Raw genomic sequence first — 16321 nt, 5'->3', positions numbered from 1 at the left:
TTGATGCACAGAGCAGTAGCTCTAAGGGTTACTAGAAAAGAACCCTTCATGAAAGAGAAACTATCCTAACTATGACATTAAGAATTGAGTCCTGACCAGTGGTGGCACAGTGGATACAGCATCGCCCCAGGATGCTGAGGTCCCAGGTTTGAAACCCCAAGGTTGCTGGTTCTTGAGCACGGGCTCATCTTAGCTTGAGTGTGGGGTCACCAGCTTGAGCATGGTATAATTGACGATTCCCTGTCACTGACTTGAACCCAAAATTGCTGGCTTGAAGCCCAATGTCACTCACTGCCTTGGCTAGAGCCCCCCAATCAAGGTACTTATGAGAAGCAATCAATGAACTACAGTGACACAATGAGTTCATGCTTCTCATCTCTTTCTCTTCCTGTCCCTCTCACTCTCTCTAGAGCAAAAAGAAAAAAAGAATAAAGAGAAGATAGTCAAGTGAAGAGAACATTTCAGAAGATGAAAGAGTAGAAGGCAGAGGTGCACAAAAATATGCACACTCCTAGTTAACATTTATTGAGGTCCTACTATGTGTCAGGCAATGTGCTAAGTACTTAACATGCAGTAGCTCCTTTGTCCATACAATTTATCAGAGTACACAGTATTATTAACCTTGTTATTAAACCTGACATCTACAGAGATTACACAGCTAGCAAGTGGTACAAGCAGACACCAGAAGAACCCTTAAAAACTACTTACTGTGTCTCAACAAAGATGTGTTTCAGGAATAACAAGATGGCTGGTATGAACAGAGTACATGCAAAGCAGTAAAATCAAAGTGCAAAGGCGACTGCCCTAATACTTCGTGCTTATTCACTTCACAGCTGCTTGCTTTCTGTTCATACTAATCTTCCTTAGTAAGTCTTCCTGACTGACATTATCTAACCCTTCTCACTAATCTACCTTCCTTCTTACAACTGTGAGACACAGAAAAAATGACATTAGATCTTAATTTTAAAATATTTATAGTGTAGACCTTCACTTTCAGGTAAGACACTCCCACTGTAACTAGAAAAAATGGGATAAATTGCAGTTATGTTGCTCCAGGCACGGGGCAGCTGTGGCAGCAGTGAGAACTTGATGAGCTACAGCTCGCGCAAGAGTCCTGCAGTGAGCTGACGGCCATAGATGTTTTCTTCCTTGCACTCGTCTGCTGTTCAGGCTGAAGGTCCAGTCTACTCCATGCAGGGAGAGCTTACTGGGGGTAAGAGACACGAGAAAAGCTTCTGGTGGTGTTCTTGGGGCTAGTTTGGTGGGCTGGAAAGGAAAACTGAAAACACAGGGTATTTTTGCTCATGGGACATTTGCCGAGTTCTGGGGCAGTGGAAGAGGTTGGGTGGTAAGGTAGGGGAATCTCCTAGAGATGCAGATGTTCACCGTGAAATGCCAAAGTTGTGGATTCGATCCCATGTCAGGGCACATACAAAAATCAACCAATGTGTACATAAATAAGTGGAGCAACAAATCAATTTTTTTTATTTCTCTCTCTCTCTCTCCTCCCACTCCTCTCTCTCTCTAAAATCATTTAAAAAAAAAAGAAGAGAGATATAAAGTCCCAATGAAGGAGAAGCAAACATTTCCTCTTCAAAACATTTGCCATATTTTATTTTTTTATTTATTTATTTTTTTTACAGAGGCAGAGACACAGGGACAGACAGACAGGAACAGAGAGATGAGAAGCATCAATCATTAGTTTTTCATTGCGCGTTGCGACTTCTTAGTTGTTCATTGATTGCTTTCTCATATGTGCCTTGACCGCGGGCCTTCAGCAGACCGAGTAACCCCTTGCTGGAGCCAGTGACCTTGGGTCCAAACTGTTGAACTTTTTGCTCAAGCCAGATGAGCCCGCGCTCAAGCTGGTGACCTCGGGGTCTCGAACCTGGGTCCTTCCGCATCCCAGTCTGACGCTCTATCCACTACGCCACCACCTGGTCAGGCACGTTTGCCATATTTTAAAGCTCTGTGTGGCGGGAGACTAAAGCTAATAAGGTAGCCACCAGCCATATGCAGTTTCTGAGCAGTTAAAATATGGCCAGTCCTAACTGAGATGTGTTTTAAGCATGAAATACACACTAGGTTTCAAAGACTGCAAAAAAACAGAACAAAACAAAACAAAAAGCCACCAAAAAAAGGAGGTAAAAAATCTCATCAACATGTTTTACAATATACTAATATGTTAACAATGTTGACACATTTATTTTAGAAATATTGGGTTAAATTATATATTACTAAGATTAATCCCCCCTACTTTTTTCTAATTTACTTAGTGCATTGTCCCCTTCATCATGGTAAAGGGTCCACTGTTGTCTCCTGGTACCTCTTTTGTCTTGAAGTCTACTTTGCTACAGCACACTACACCTGCTGCTCTCTGGATGTCATTTGTTGGGGCATCGTGTTCAGCCCTTCATTTTCCTACTTTACTTATGTAGCTGTTATACAACTTCCCATTACACACAAGACTCACAATACATTTCTATCAGGCAGTGCTGCTGTTAAGTAACCACTAGAAAAAATGCAAAAGATGGTGTATAGTTGAAAATCCAATATAGAAATTAAAATAAAATTTAAAATGCTGTCTTGTTTAAGTCTATTACGATAAAATATATTTATTCTTGATAACTAAACTGGCCTATTATATCTAATGATGTGTTGTAGAATTGTGCACCTAAAATATGTATTAATTTTTTGTTTGTTTGTTTGTTTTGTATTTTTTTTTTCCTGAAGCTGGAAACGGGGAGAGACAGACAGACTCCCACATGAGCCCGACCAGGATCCACCCAGCGCCCACTAGGGGCGACGCTCTGCCCACCAGGGGGCGATGCTCTGCCCCTCTGGGGCATCGCTCTGTTGCGACCAGAGCCACTCTAGCGCCTGGGGCAGAGGCCAAGGAGCCATCCCCAGGGCCCGGGCCATCTTTGCTCCAATGGAGCCTTGGCTGCAGGAGGGGAAGAGACAGAGAGGAAGGAGGGGGGGGGGTGGAGAAGCAAATGGGCGCTTCTCCTATGTGCCCTGGCCGGGAATCGAACCCGGGTCCTCCGCACGCCAGGTCGATGCTCTACTGCTGAGCCAACCGGCCAGGGCCAAATATGTATTAATTTTGTTAACCAATGTTGCCCCAATAAATTCAATTAAAAGGGGAAAACAGACACACCCAAAACAGGATCCTGGTGAATTTCAAGATTAAATTTGGGACGACACACAATGTCTGGATTTTCTCCACCCTTTTTGGGGGAGCAAAGGTAGGGGGAGAAACTAGATACACTGAACAACTGCTATATGTGAAACATAGCCGGGCACTTGAGAATATTTTCTCACATTTAATTGTAAAACAACTTGTTAACAAGCACATTAACTTATGGTCTGCATGGTCAGAAATTCTCCAGTTGTGGCCACATCAGCCTGTTTTCTTCTTCAGCAACAGGGCCAGATTACCAACTGTCTCCCTCACATCCACTCTGTCTTTCTGCCTCTAGTCCTATCCATCGGTGGGCCCGGCACCGAGTCCAGACTGAACCTCACCCCCAACACAAAGCATACATGAGCCAGAGCTGGACTAGTGAGGGCCATGAGAGTGGCCAACACACTGGGATTTTGTGTGTGTGTGTGTGTTTTTCTGAAGTTGGAAACAGGGAGGCAGTCAGACAGACTCCCACATGCACCCGACTGGGATCCACCTGGCATGCCCACCAGGGGGTGATGCTCTGCCCATCTGGGGCGTTGCTCTGTTGTAACCAGAGCCATTCTAGTACCTGAGGCAGAGGCCATAGAGCCATCCCCAGTGCCCGGGGAAACTTTGCTCCAATGGATCCTTGGCTGTGGGAGGGGAAGAGAGAGACAGAGAGGAAGGAGAGGGGGAGGGGTGGAGAAGCAGCAGATGGGTGCTTCTCCTGTGTGCCCTGGCCAGGAATCGAACCCAGGACTCCTGCACGCCAGGCTGATGCTCTACCACTCAGCCAACAGGCCAGGGCCACACTGGGATTTTATGTAATACGACATGTCATTAAGTAAGCAGTTTCATGTAAGTACTGCCTATTTCTTGGGAAGATTGGGAAAGTCTTTTATAAACCTTGATAATTACAATACCAATATGTAATTATTTTGCATCAAAAGGTCCTCTAAATGACAATGTTGTAATATCAGCCATTGTTGATAAACTGAATTAGGAATGCCCCTTACAATCTAAAATGAACTTTGGGAACACGGGAGAGAGATACCATAGTTATAAACCAGATTCCTTTATATATATAAGTGAAGTTCAAGCAAAAGGCTTCCACAAAAGTCACTACACAAATTTACATGAGAAGCTCCACTGTAGAGTCTGTGGAGCAGGGGACCCCGCAGCAGCAGCAGAAGCGGGTGCTCTAAGAAAATGGACTGGACTTCTTTCACTTGCTTCAGCCATGCTTGTGTGGAGCTGTCCATGACTCATACATGTGGGCAAACCCTCATCAACAAAAAGCAGCTTCTATCTGCTTCTCTGCACTGCCTCACCTTGACACATAGACTGCAATATTCCCAATATAAGATAAAAACACCTCCTTACCAAGGGTTTTTCCTGCTGCAATTCTTGTCAAAAACTGACAAATGTATACAGTTCTCAACTGATAAGCTGTCAGACTGGGTAATCCATGAATAATAGCTGAAAAAAAGTGAATATTAAAACATTAAAAAAACCAAAACCAAAAACCCTGACCAAACAGTGCTTATGTGGTTTATTGAGAAAACATATTATAAACATCATGCAAAAATTACAATAAATTTAGAGCCATATGCTTTCATTTATAATTTTGAAAAAATCAGAAAAACAGCAATAAACACTAAAATAAAACTACATGTTTAACATGTAGAATAATATTTAAAAGCACTTTCACAGGTAGCACGCTAAACTAACAAAAAGGGAAGTTTAGATCCAAATTATAAATGTGTCAAGTCATTATCTGGAAGCTTGTTTTAGTCCTTAAAATTCCTAATATTACAGGAAAAATTTTATATTGTTTCTGTCAAGGTTTCAGTTAAGTGTGAGTCTGTTCAGTTTACAAAGCTATATTTTACCAGCCAGGGCATTAAAAAACACATTTGTTTATACTATTTCCCTAATATCTGAATGCCCAACCAGATGTCCCACTAGCCAGTGAGTCTATACAATGGTGAGTAAGCCATAATCCTGGATCTGGGTGAGCTTATTACCCTGTAGCAGTGAACGACAAATGACTGAACAACTAAAGTAAAATGTGGAGGAAACGAAAAAGCTAAGTATAGAAGGCTATGGGAAGCATATAACAAACATTGTATCAGGGAAGGCTTCTCTGAGGAAATTGTGTTTCAAGACCTAAAGGTACTATTATACTTCACCTAGGGCTCACGAGGTGTATGCAAAAACCGAAAAAAAAATAATAATAAAATAAAACACCCAAAAAAACACCAGTCCTGAAGCCACCAAGCAGATAAGACAAATAAGTAAATTTCTTCAATTCTAAAATGCCATAATCTTACACTATACTAGCAATTATCTGAGTCAAATATAGCCATATATAATAGGCTTCAAAGATAGCACAAAATTTAAATAAAATTTAAACAACACATTCAACATTTCCTGAACACCTCCTCCTTCTAGCCAGCATTAGGGACTGATGACTGAATAATGAGATAGCCAGCCTGTCCCAGTCCCTCATGATGGTTTTAGTCAAAGGCACAAATTACAAAAAAATGTTATGCAAATAACTACTTAAAATTTTAATGAAAGCCACAGTGGATAGGTATGGTACAGGAGCAAAGTTAAAGAAAAACCTAATCTACTGCAGGGAAGAAAGCCAGCCCCTTCTATAGTCACCTCACTCCATGTTCACTTTAGTCAACTGTGCAATAACTATAGATATCCATCACCCTCTGGTCTTCCTACCTGCTCAGCAAAAAGCAAAACAAGATAAACCTATTCTGACTGAACCTGCCTACTTGTTTTTTCCATACCTGTGACCAAACACTTCTGACAGAAAAATACATTAGAGAAGATCTAAAGACTAGCGACAATAACTATATTTGAGCACTTATTTTAACACTAGGCACTACTCTAAGCACTTTATTACACCAGGCATTTTCTACTGGGGGTGATTTTGTGTCTTAAGGATTATTTAGCAATGTCTGAAGCCTTTTGTCATGAGTGGAAGGAATGCTAACGGCACCAAGTGGTTGAGGTCAGGAGAGCTACTGAACATCCTACAATTCCCAGGACAGCCCCACCACCACCTCACCCTCGTGCCTACACAGAACAAAGAATTAGGAGGTCAAAACGTCAACAGTGCTGAGGTTGGGAAACCTTGCTTTATACATGTCAGTTCACTTGGTTCTAGTTCACTTGGTTCTCTCGATAGCCTTATCAGGTAAACACTACTATTATCAACATTTTACAAGTTAGGAAATTGATGTAACAAAAGGGTAAGTACTTGCTTCAGGTCTTACAGCTATGAGGCTGCAGAGCCAGGAATCAAATTCAGACAATTTACTCTCGAGTCCATACTCTTAATCACAGCCCCACACTGCTTCTCATGGTAGGAGACAGGTTAGAAGTAACAACCTGGAAAAGGCATCATCTAAGAGAAAGGGTATGAGAACAATTCTAAGTTGGAATGAAAGAACTAAGAATTTTCTCGAAAGCATCAAGTAGTATATTTTTACAATATTAAAAAGTATAGTAAAAGAAATTCTATAAGAGAAAGGGAGTCCTTTCAGTCAAAAATTGGAATACAGGGACAAAGTTATGTTCACAATTTGCTTATCTTCCACCGATTAGCAGTGCAACTTGAAAAAGTTTCCTCTCTCTGGGTTTTTGTACCCTTAACTTGAATAAAATGGAAGTGGCCTAGATTATTTCTTGGGTCTTGAGCTAGAACCTTGAAAAGGGGTTTTATGTTTTTCATGAATTTATTTTTTAGAATGGTTATAAACTTACAGAATGACTGTGAAGACAGTAGCAGTCCCACATACCCTCCGCCCAGTTTCCCCTACTATTAACATCTTACATTAGTATGGCATATATTAATGAACTGACGATATACTAACTAAAGTTCATGCATTATTCAGATTTCCTTATTTGTCTGATTTTTTTCTCCCTCATGATTAGACTGGGGTTAAGGGGTTTGGTGAGGAAGACCATAGAGGTAGTTCCATTTTCGTCATATCAAGAACATCTGTCAACAATCACTGTTGATGGTGACCTTGATTATTACCTAGATGAGGTAGTTTGTTAGATTTCTCTACTGTACAATTACTCTCTCCCCCTTCCATACTGTATTCTTCAGAAGAAAATCTGCATGAGAAGCCCACACTTAAGGAATGGGGAGTTATGCTCCACCTCCTTCAGGACAGAGCAGGTATATAAATTTCTTAAAATTCTCCTGCATGGAAGATTTATCTCTTTGCCCACTTAATAATTATCTCATCATTTATTTACATCAGCATGAACTCACAGTTATTTATTTTATATTTTGGGTTATAATACAATTCTTTTATTTTCTTGCTCAAGTTGTTGCTGCTTTGGCCATTGGGAGCTCTTGCAGTAGGCATCCTCACCATTGTGGGTGTTTCTGTTTGGGGGTTTTGTTTTTGTTTTGCTTTGTTTTTAGCACTTCCTCACTTTCTAGCACAAGATGCTCTAGGTTCATCTTGTATATTTTCTGTGCCAGTACTAGAGTCTGGCCATTTCTCCAAAGAGCTCTGTTCCCTTTGCTGGAGAACGGTATTGGAAACCACCACTTGAGTGGTGGGTGTATTCATTGCTATGATGGGTACACTGAATCTACGTGTTTTCACCTAACAGAACAAAGAAAATTAATGAGTATATATATATATATACACACACACACACACACACACACATATATACATATATATATACACTAACCTGTATCTATACATGTATAAAAATATGCATATGTATTTCTATATGTAGCTATCTATATCTTTAATAAGCTAAACAAGAACTCATGCTGATGTTTCTAACTAAAATTCATTACCATAAGATAATTAGATAATTCTAGCCTCCTCTCCAAAGAAGACTTTTTAATAATTCTAATTATGGTATGGCTTCATTCTAGGATTTAAATTTCTAATTAATGTTAATTAATGGCTCTCCTGTCATCTGTGACACAGAGGAAAGGTTCTTGAATTGGATCATAATGTATGGGTCTGGGAATTTCCTTAAAAGAATTTAAAAGCTGTCAATATTTCAGGTTGCTTAACAATTTACTTCTCTATATAAACTAAGATTATTTGCCTAACTCATGGGACTGGCATGAAAATGAAATGTGTCAATATGGGTTTCTTAACTATTTAATTTTCTATTAAATACTATGTTGTAAAAAAACACACTAGCTTGGGCTACATCTAGCTGCAATAAGTTGAGCGCTAATTCTGCAATAAATACCAGAGCATCTGTCTTCATTTCTTGAATAGGATCTTTTCTCCTTTCTTTTCTTGTGTTTCAAACTGGCCTCACTGCCCCTAGAAGTGCTGCAGATGTGGCTGCTATGTCATATTTGCATCTTCAGATGGCAGAGAAGAAGCTTGTCTACATTCAGCATTCTGGCCCTGACCATCTGGATAATGGAGTCTGACACATGGAGGAAAAACAAAAACAAAAACTGGCTTCACCCAGCACCTCACTCACCTTCTCCCTTGTACTCCACTCCCTTAATCATTAAGCCGCCAGGACAATGAGGCTGTGGTCATCGCCAAATAACCTTAGGAACAAAGCACTGACCACAAAAACAGAGTTTCAGTCAAAGTAGAGATAAGAGCTAGGCCTCCAGTGTGTTTCAGCTCCAGGCCCAGAAAAGCAGGGAAGCCAGAGGAACCCAAGCTCGGCTGACATCAGGACCAGCTGCACTCCTCACATACCCTCTACAAGCACCTACAAGTCAAATAGAGCCCAGGACCCTACCTCCTTTAGCTACTACGGTTAAAAATGTTTCCCCTATCTAACCCATCCCCTGGAAGCCATCCGGAGCCAGGTCTCTGAGCATTAAGCTCATCTGTCTTCGGGCTTGGGCCACTTTATAAGCCAGGCTGGTCTTCTCTATGGATTTATGTCTGTTCACCAATCACGGGCTGTAAATGTCTAGGCAGCAGATTTCAAGACAGTGACTTGGACTCTGAAGCCCTCAGGTCTGAGCTACAGGCCGAATGAGGTAGCTCACAGGTAACTGAAAACACCTGAGTCCAAAGAAAAACCGAGATAAGCGCCAAAAGAGAGAAAAGGAATTAAGACACCGCCTTAGGTGCGCTTTTGTACATTTTAACTCATTTAATCCCGTATCACCTCTAAAGAGGGTCTTATTCTCACTTTTCTCAGAAAAACAGAATCGGAGAAAAACTGAGCTCACAGTAGGAGGTTGTGAGATTCCAGCCAACGGTTCCACCCAGGCCGCGGTCCCCAGGCTGTCCTGCGGGTCGCTTAGGGGGACAGCGCTGCTAGCCAGGCCCCCGCCGCCAGCCGCCCGGCTTCCCGCCCACTCCCGCTCCGCCGCGCAGCCTCCCGCCCGGGAGCCCGGCACTCACCCTCCGCGCTGTCTCGGGCCCGCAGGAAGTCATCGGAGCGGCCGTCACGGAAGGCCCGGCACAGAGTCAGGCAGAGGAAATCCAGCATCCAGCCGGCAGCTACCGCCTCGGCCTCCGCCACCAGGCCCGCGTCCTTTTCTTTCTCGGGGACCCCCATCTCAACCTGGAAGTCGAACTGCTCCTGATCATCTCTCGCTATTTCCCACAGCCGCTCCTCCGAGGGGCCCGCATCCGCCCCGTCTGCAAGGCCCCTGCAGCTAGGGAACGCTCCAGCACCGCATCCCGCCATGTTCAATAGCTGGCGCGGGTTTTGCCACTTCGAGCGCCGGGCTGCGATTGGTTCGTGCTGGAGGGCGGAGGCGGTGACCAAAAGGGCTCTTCCGCCGTGAATTCACCAATCACCACGATGGGCTTGAGCCTGGCTTCTGATTGGCCTAAACTTGCTGCCTCCTACAGCACGAACCAATTACTGGTCCGTCTAGCGGGGGCTTTTTTATATTTTCAAATATATATATATATATATATATATATATATATATATATATATATATATATATATATATATATATATATATATATATATATATATATATATATATATATATATATATATATATATATATTTGAATATATATTGTATATTGTTTTATGCAAAAAAGATCTAAGGTAAATACAGCAAAATGTTAAGATTTGATAAGGTTGAGTGGCAGGTATGCGTTTATTTTATTGTTCCCTGTACTTCATAAGTTTGAAATATTTCATAAAATCTTTTTAAAAATAAAAATATTCAGAGTACATTTGGTTTGTAACAATTTTACACAACAGATTTGACCAGCATTGCCTTGCTAAATCAAACAATGCCTTGACTAAACTCACTAAATTGGCTTATTTTGTCAGCCCTTGTGATATTCTTCCCAGTAGAGGTCGCTATGCAATGAAATATTTGGTAGAATATATAGCAGAAAGAAAATATATAGCATACTTCAACCTTGCAAAGATTATCAATCTTTAAAAAAAAAAACAACTATGAAAATCGTTCTTACTAATCCAACCTGCAACTCCAATATGCAAAAGAGCTAAACAGGAGGTGAGATGAGGGCCTGAGAACCTATCAATTATATATATATGTACTACTTCCTGTCTAGGTTGAGCTGAGGCTAGTAGGTAGAAATAACTGAGGACACTTGACTGGAGCAGGAAGTGCAAGGGAAGAGAGAAAGACAGAAATGGGGACTCTTTTATCAGATTATCAGTGATAAATTTTACCTAGAATATTAGAATGATTTAAAATTTTAATTGGATCAATTTTGCTGCCAGAGAGGATCTATCTATCTATCATCTATCCATCTATTTATTATCTACCTACCTACTACCTGTCATCTATTCATCCATCCGTCCAATATAATTAGTTGCAGAGATTAGCACTTTAGTTGTATTATGTGCTTGATAAAACATTTCTGTACTTTATTCTCAAATGCCTTCTTACCTGGTAAAGATAGTAGCATGTGTGTGGAGGATAGTCTTTGAGTGGCAATGGGCTCTTCCAGGAGACCCTTATTTATTTATTTATTTATTTATTTATTTATTTATTTATTTACAGAGACAGAGACAGAGTCAGAGAGAGGGATAGACAGGGACAGAAGCATCAACCATTATTTTTTTGTTGCAACACCTTAGTTGTTCATTGATTGCTTTCTCATGTGTGCCTTGACCGTAGGGCCACAGCAGACCGAGTAACCCCCTGGTCGAGCCAGCAACTTTGAGTCCAGCTCTGCTCAAACCAGATGAGCCCACACTCAAGCTGGTGACCTCAGGGTCTCAAACCTGGGTCCTTCCGCATCCCAGTCCGACGCTCTATCCACTGCGCCACCACCTGGTTAGGTGAGGCCCTTCTTTTAATGACAGTACATTAGTGTTCACTTATAAAGTTACTTCTACATGAAGAACTTCTACAGTTCTTAAGCTGATGAAAATAGCACAGTAAACATAAACTGGAATTCTAAGATTGTATAGGAAGAATATAAAAGCACAATTATTGACCCTTTCATAACACTTCTGAAATAAGTGTAAGGTTTGAATGCACTCATCAGGGTAAGAATGTCATTTTTAAAGAGTCAAACTATATGTTATATAGTTGTAATGCTTAATAGGAAATTTTTTTTCAGTAGCAAATTGCCCCAGGGGAAAATTACTGTAAGAAATTGAAGATGGCTTTTATTTTCACTCAGAATTGCTATATTATAACATATCAAGAGTTACAAATTTTTATAATAAATTTTTTCCTACTGCTGCATAACAAACCATCACCAAAGTTAATGAATTAAAAAATAAGTCATTTTCTTATCTCTTGAATCTGTAATTTGAACTTTTAAGGACAGAACTTGCTTCCTTTCCCTGCTCTACCCCTTCCCCTCCTCCCCCCACCCCTTGGCATGTGAGAGCATAAGAACTGAACTAGATAGCACCTTAATCTTGGACTCCCAGCCTCAAGAACTGTGAGAAATAAATTTCTATGGTTTAAGCTACCCAGACTCTGGTATCTTGTTATAGCAGCCTGAACTGACTAAGACAACTAAGAGTAAACATTTCTTTTTCTTAGTATTTTGTGTGATGATTATTAAAAAATATTCTAGAATGATGGTGTTGTCCCTGGCTGTAGAGAATTCTCATCTTATTTATTCTTATTTAAAAAGATGCTTCACTCTGAATTTACCATCTTGACAATTTGGTTGAATCTCATTTGTATGAAATAATACTTAAGCAATAAAAAAACCCTAATCCAATTAAAACAAACTATTTTCATTATGATCCAAGAAATTGGACCATTTACCTTCATTTTGCCCATTATTCCCAGTGTACAAATTCATGATGAATAGACATAACATCTTTTCATCAAATTTTCAATCTTCAATGACTGTTGTTTAATTGTTAGAGTTGCTAATTCTCTTTCTGTGTTTTTCCTGCCATATTACCTCAGTGAAATCTTTCACTCTATTCACTGGAATAGAGTGAAAAGTCAAAATTAACACTTAAATTATTGCCATGTTTATGTACTTTCTCTAGTATATCAATGTTGCTATTGTATAGCATCAGAATAAAACAAGTATTTATAAATGTTTAGTTACTGATTGATTTTAGAGCGAAAGGAAAGAAACGAGAGAAACATCGATCTGTTCTTCACTTATTTATGCATTCATTTGTTGATTCTTTTATGTGCACTGACCTGGGATCGAACCTGTGACCTTGGCATATCAGGACAACTTTCTAAACAACTGGACTATTGTGCCAGGGCTGGAAGTCTGAAGTTTTAAAAATCCTAGTTTAAGAAGCAATTGGAAGCAGCAATTTTGTGTTTTAATACAGAGCTTAAAGTTTTTCCCCCCCAAATATTTTAAATTACTTAGTAGTATTCCCTCTTACAGCTCTGTCCTGTAAAAATGCCCTAGACCATTTTGTCTAGAATCCTCCAGCACTTCCATGACAATTCCTCGAAGAAAGTTTGAAGGACTATGGAATGGGGACTTTCTGTTCTCAGTTTGTTTGTTTTTGTTTTTGTTTTATAAAAAGATGTTTAAAAGATATAACTTCATTTAAAAACTTGTAAAGACTTTTCATAAAAACAAATCTTATGCTTTTGGGAAAAAAACCCCTCACATTTACTGAGTATATTCTCTATAGATGATTTCATTGAATGCTCACAACAACTCATTTTGGTACTCACTATTATCACCCCTGTGTTGTAACTTGCTTTATGTTGCTCATCTTGTCAGTGGTAACCTGGACAGTCTTGCCTGAGATTACTCATGTGTCCACAGTCATCTGCTGGTAGAGGGTCCTATGGCTTCTCTCACTTCTGGCGGATGGTGTTAGCTATTAGCTGGAGTGTTTTGTCTCCTCCATGTGGTCTCTCACCCTCCACTAATTTAGACTAAGCTTTTTCAGGAATGGTGATCTCCGGGTTCCAAAAGTGTCAAAGTTGAAGCTGCAATGTCTTTTATGACCTGGGCTCTGGAACTTGCCCAGACTTTCTTCTGCCACAATCTTTTGGTCAAAGGAAGTCACAAGCCTCCAACTCTTGATAGGAGGTGTAGCTATATCACATGCAAGGCCTCATAGATACAGGGTAGCATGATTCTTCAGGCCATAATTATAATCATCATCACAGTATTTATGTATCAACTATATACTGCTGTATAAAAAAAATCATTCTCGCCTGACTGGGCAGTGGCGCAGTGAATAGAGCATCAGACTGGGATGCAGAAGACCCAGGTTCGAGACCCCGAGGTCACCAGCTTGAGTGAGGGCTCATCTGGTTTGAGCAAAGCTCACCAGCTTGGACCCAAGGTCACTGGCTCGAGCAAGGGGTTACTCGGTCTGCTGAAGGCCCGCAGTCAAGGCATGTATGAGAAAACAATCAATGAACATTTAAGGTGTTGCAATGTGCAATGAAAAACTAATGATTGATGCTTCTCATCTCTCCATTCTTGTCTGTCTGTCCCTGTCTATCTCTCTCTCTGACTCTCTCTCTGTCTCTGTAAAAAAAAAAATCACTCTCAAACTTTGGGACTTACAACAACAACCATTTTATTGCTCACAAATCTGTAGGTCAGGAACTCAGACATGTTGTGATGGGGTAGCTTTCTCTGCTGTATGTGGTGCTGAGTGAGACAGCCATCCTGGACTGGAGGGCCCAACAGAGCCTTGGCCACATACCTGGTACCTTATCAGGGGGTCTGGTGGGCCGGCTGGGCCTCTCTTTTCTCATGGTGTCAGCTGGAGATTTTCTTCATGTGGCCTCTTCTTCCACATGGTGTTGTAGTAAAGTACCAAAAGCTACAAAATTAATATTAATATTTTAAGGAAAGAAATGTGAAAGTTTCCTGGCTTGCAGAAACATACTGTGTAGGAGGCTGCCTTCTACTAAAAAGCTTAAAGAGCATTTTATTAATTTGTGCTAGGTGTGCAGAGAGATTTTGTGGATATGGTTTTTGTGCTTGTGTGATTTACACCAAGTCAGGATGGCCAATAGCATTGTATTGTAAGTGAAGAGGGGAAGGAGATTTGGATTCCCATCCTTCCCCCCACACCTGTGAGGAAGCGGTAAATAGCTAGCCAGGTGCAGGAAGGGAGAGATTGAAAAAAACCCTTTTCTTATTTGATGAGCCATTTGCAGGCATTTATCCCTTTGCACCATGGAAACCACCCCTCCCCTCCTGAAGACATATAATTAATGTGTATATATATATATATATATATACACACACAAAGGAATGGCAAATGAACACTAGAAAATTTAGGAATACCTTTTAGTATGTGGAATAACATTTTTGCTATTGTGTTATAAGTTTTAATGTATAGAAATGTTTTTCATGGGTCCTATAGACAAATGTTGTAAGCTTGCTAATGAACTGTGTCCCATCCCCCTCCTCCTTTTCCTGCCAACAAAGGTATATAACCTGCCGCAAGGGCTGTGCCAGACACACATGATTTGGGTCTGCGAATGCCCCATGTTAGTCATATGCGGCCGGCTTATTTAATAAATCTCCTCCTTTAATAAAACTCCTTAAAATTCATCTGGACTTGGTGTCTCTACGTAAACCACGGAAGTGAGGTACGGGGTACTTTACAACAGTGTCTCCTCCAGAGCCTGTCTTCATGGACTCTCTGGTGTGGGATGTGTTGTACTTCTCTCCATGAAGGTAGAAAAGAGCCAAAGCAGATATTCTCAGGACTTTGAAGGCCCAAGCCCAGAACAGCACAATGTCACTTCTTCCATGCCCTTCCAGTCAAAGCAATCCGTAAGGTCATTCCAGATTCAATGGTGGACAAGTAGACTTCACCTCTTTATAGGAGGAGGAACAGGTGTGGACAGAGATGAGAGGAACTGTTGAGGGCTATCTCTGTGAACAGTGTGCTAGAGTGTTGGGTTAAATGTGGAGACAGAAAAAGCTGGGGCCAAAGGGTTAGTCTGTGCTGGTACCCAAATAGAGTTTTACCTACTAGCCAAAATGATTCCATGAAAGAGAAGGCAGCTATACATGAGGGAAATTCAAAGGTTTCTTTCAACTAACAAACCAATAGAAGATGTGAACAGTGGTTGAGAAAGTGGGTAGAAAAACTTATGATGTTTTCAGGCCAGCTGGCCATGAGATGGTCAAACAGAAAAACCATACAACCTCTGCAGCCAGTAGAAATGTTTAGTTATGACACAGGAAGCACCATGAGGGGTCCATGTGTCTTCCCCAAAGACATTTTGTCAAAATAAGACTAATGTGGAATTTATCCTTTCACTAATAGGATGATATCATAAAATTCCCCTTCCATCACCAGTTGGGCAGAACCCAGAAGCAGATGGCCAGACAATACGGAGGCTCTAATTAGGGAGAGAAAGTGGCAGGGCCACCAGAATAGAAGGAGATGTCTTTCCTTGGTAGTAATGAAGCAGTTGCAGGCAATTTGTAGAGTGTTTTGGAGGAAAATAAAGGCTTATTTTTGTCTAGATGTGCTTATGCAAGGTCAACTTGTAGAAAAAACTTGCTTGCTCCAAGAATTTTTTTTAAACCATCCATTCCACATGGAAAAAAAATTGTAAAGACTTTGAACAACTTCTGATATTCCTGACCCTGGCAAAACCGAAAGTGTAAAATACAATACTTTCCATTTTATACATTTGATATTCTGTGGCCCATTCAGATTCTCTCTCCAATTCCAAGGGCTGGTATTATGACACCAGCAACAACAATAATAATAATAAACAAGT

At 40.7% G+C, this 16321-nt stretch overlaps 1 protein-coding gene and 1 non-coding gene across 4 annotated transcripts in view; one reads left to right on the top strand and one right to left on the bottom strand.

Annotated features, from left to right (window-relative positions):
* The window catches only part of TERF1 (telomeric repeat binding factor 1), a 39074-nt gene extending 29213 nt beyond the window's left edge, over nt 1-9861 (bottom strand). Inside the window, exons 1-3 of one of the 3 annotated variants that reach the window (XM_066266320.1) lie at nt 9562-9688; nt 8672-8759; nt 4553-4648 (exon numbers count right to left, since the gene is read on the bottom strand). In XM_066266320.1, coding sequence (XP_066122417.1) covers nt 4553-4648; nt 8672-8702 — 127 coding nt within the window. In that variant the 5' untranslated portion in view covers nt 8703-8759; nt 9562-9688. Of the gene's footprint in view, nt 1-4552; nt 4649-8671; nt 8760-9561 lie in introns of all 3 variants that reach the window. The other 2 variants (XM_066266317.1, XM_066266318.1) reach the window with 2 other exon arrangements.
* LOC136332425 (small nucleolar RNA SNORA17) lies at nt 8499-8622 on the top strand. The gene has a single exon (XR_010730689.1). It is a non-coding gene; the product is annotated as a small nucleolar RNA SNORA17 (small nucleolar RNA).
* Nucleotides 9862-16321: the final 6460 nt, after the last annotated feature.

This window comes from Saccopteryx bilineata, chromosome 3 (genome assembly GCF_036850765.1).
Source record: "Saccopteryx bilineata isolate mSacBil1 chromosome 3, mSacBil1_pri_phased_curated, whole genome shotgun sequence".
Classification (NCBI taxonomy): Eukaryota; Metazoa; Chordata; class Mammalia; order Chiroptera; family Emballonuridae; genus Saccopteryx; species Saccopteryx bilineata.
The sequence above is the reverse complement of the archived record's forward strand: the minus strand, read 5'-3'. Positions and strand labels throughout refer to the sequence as shown.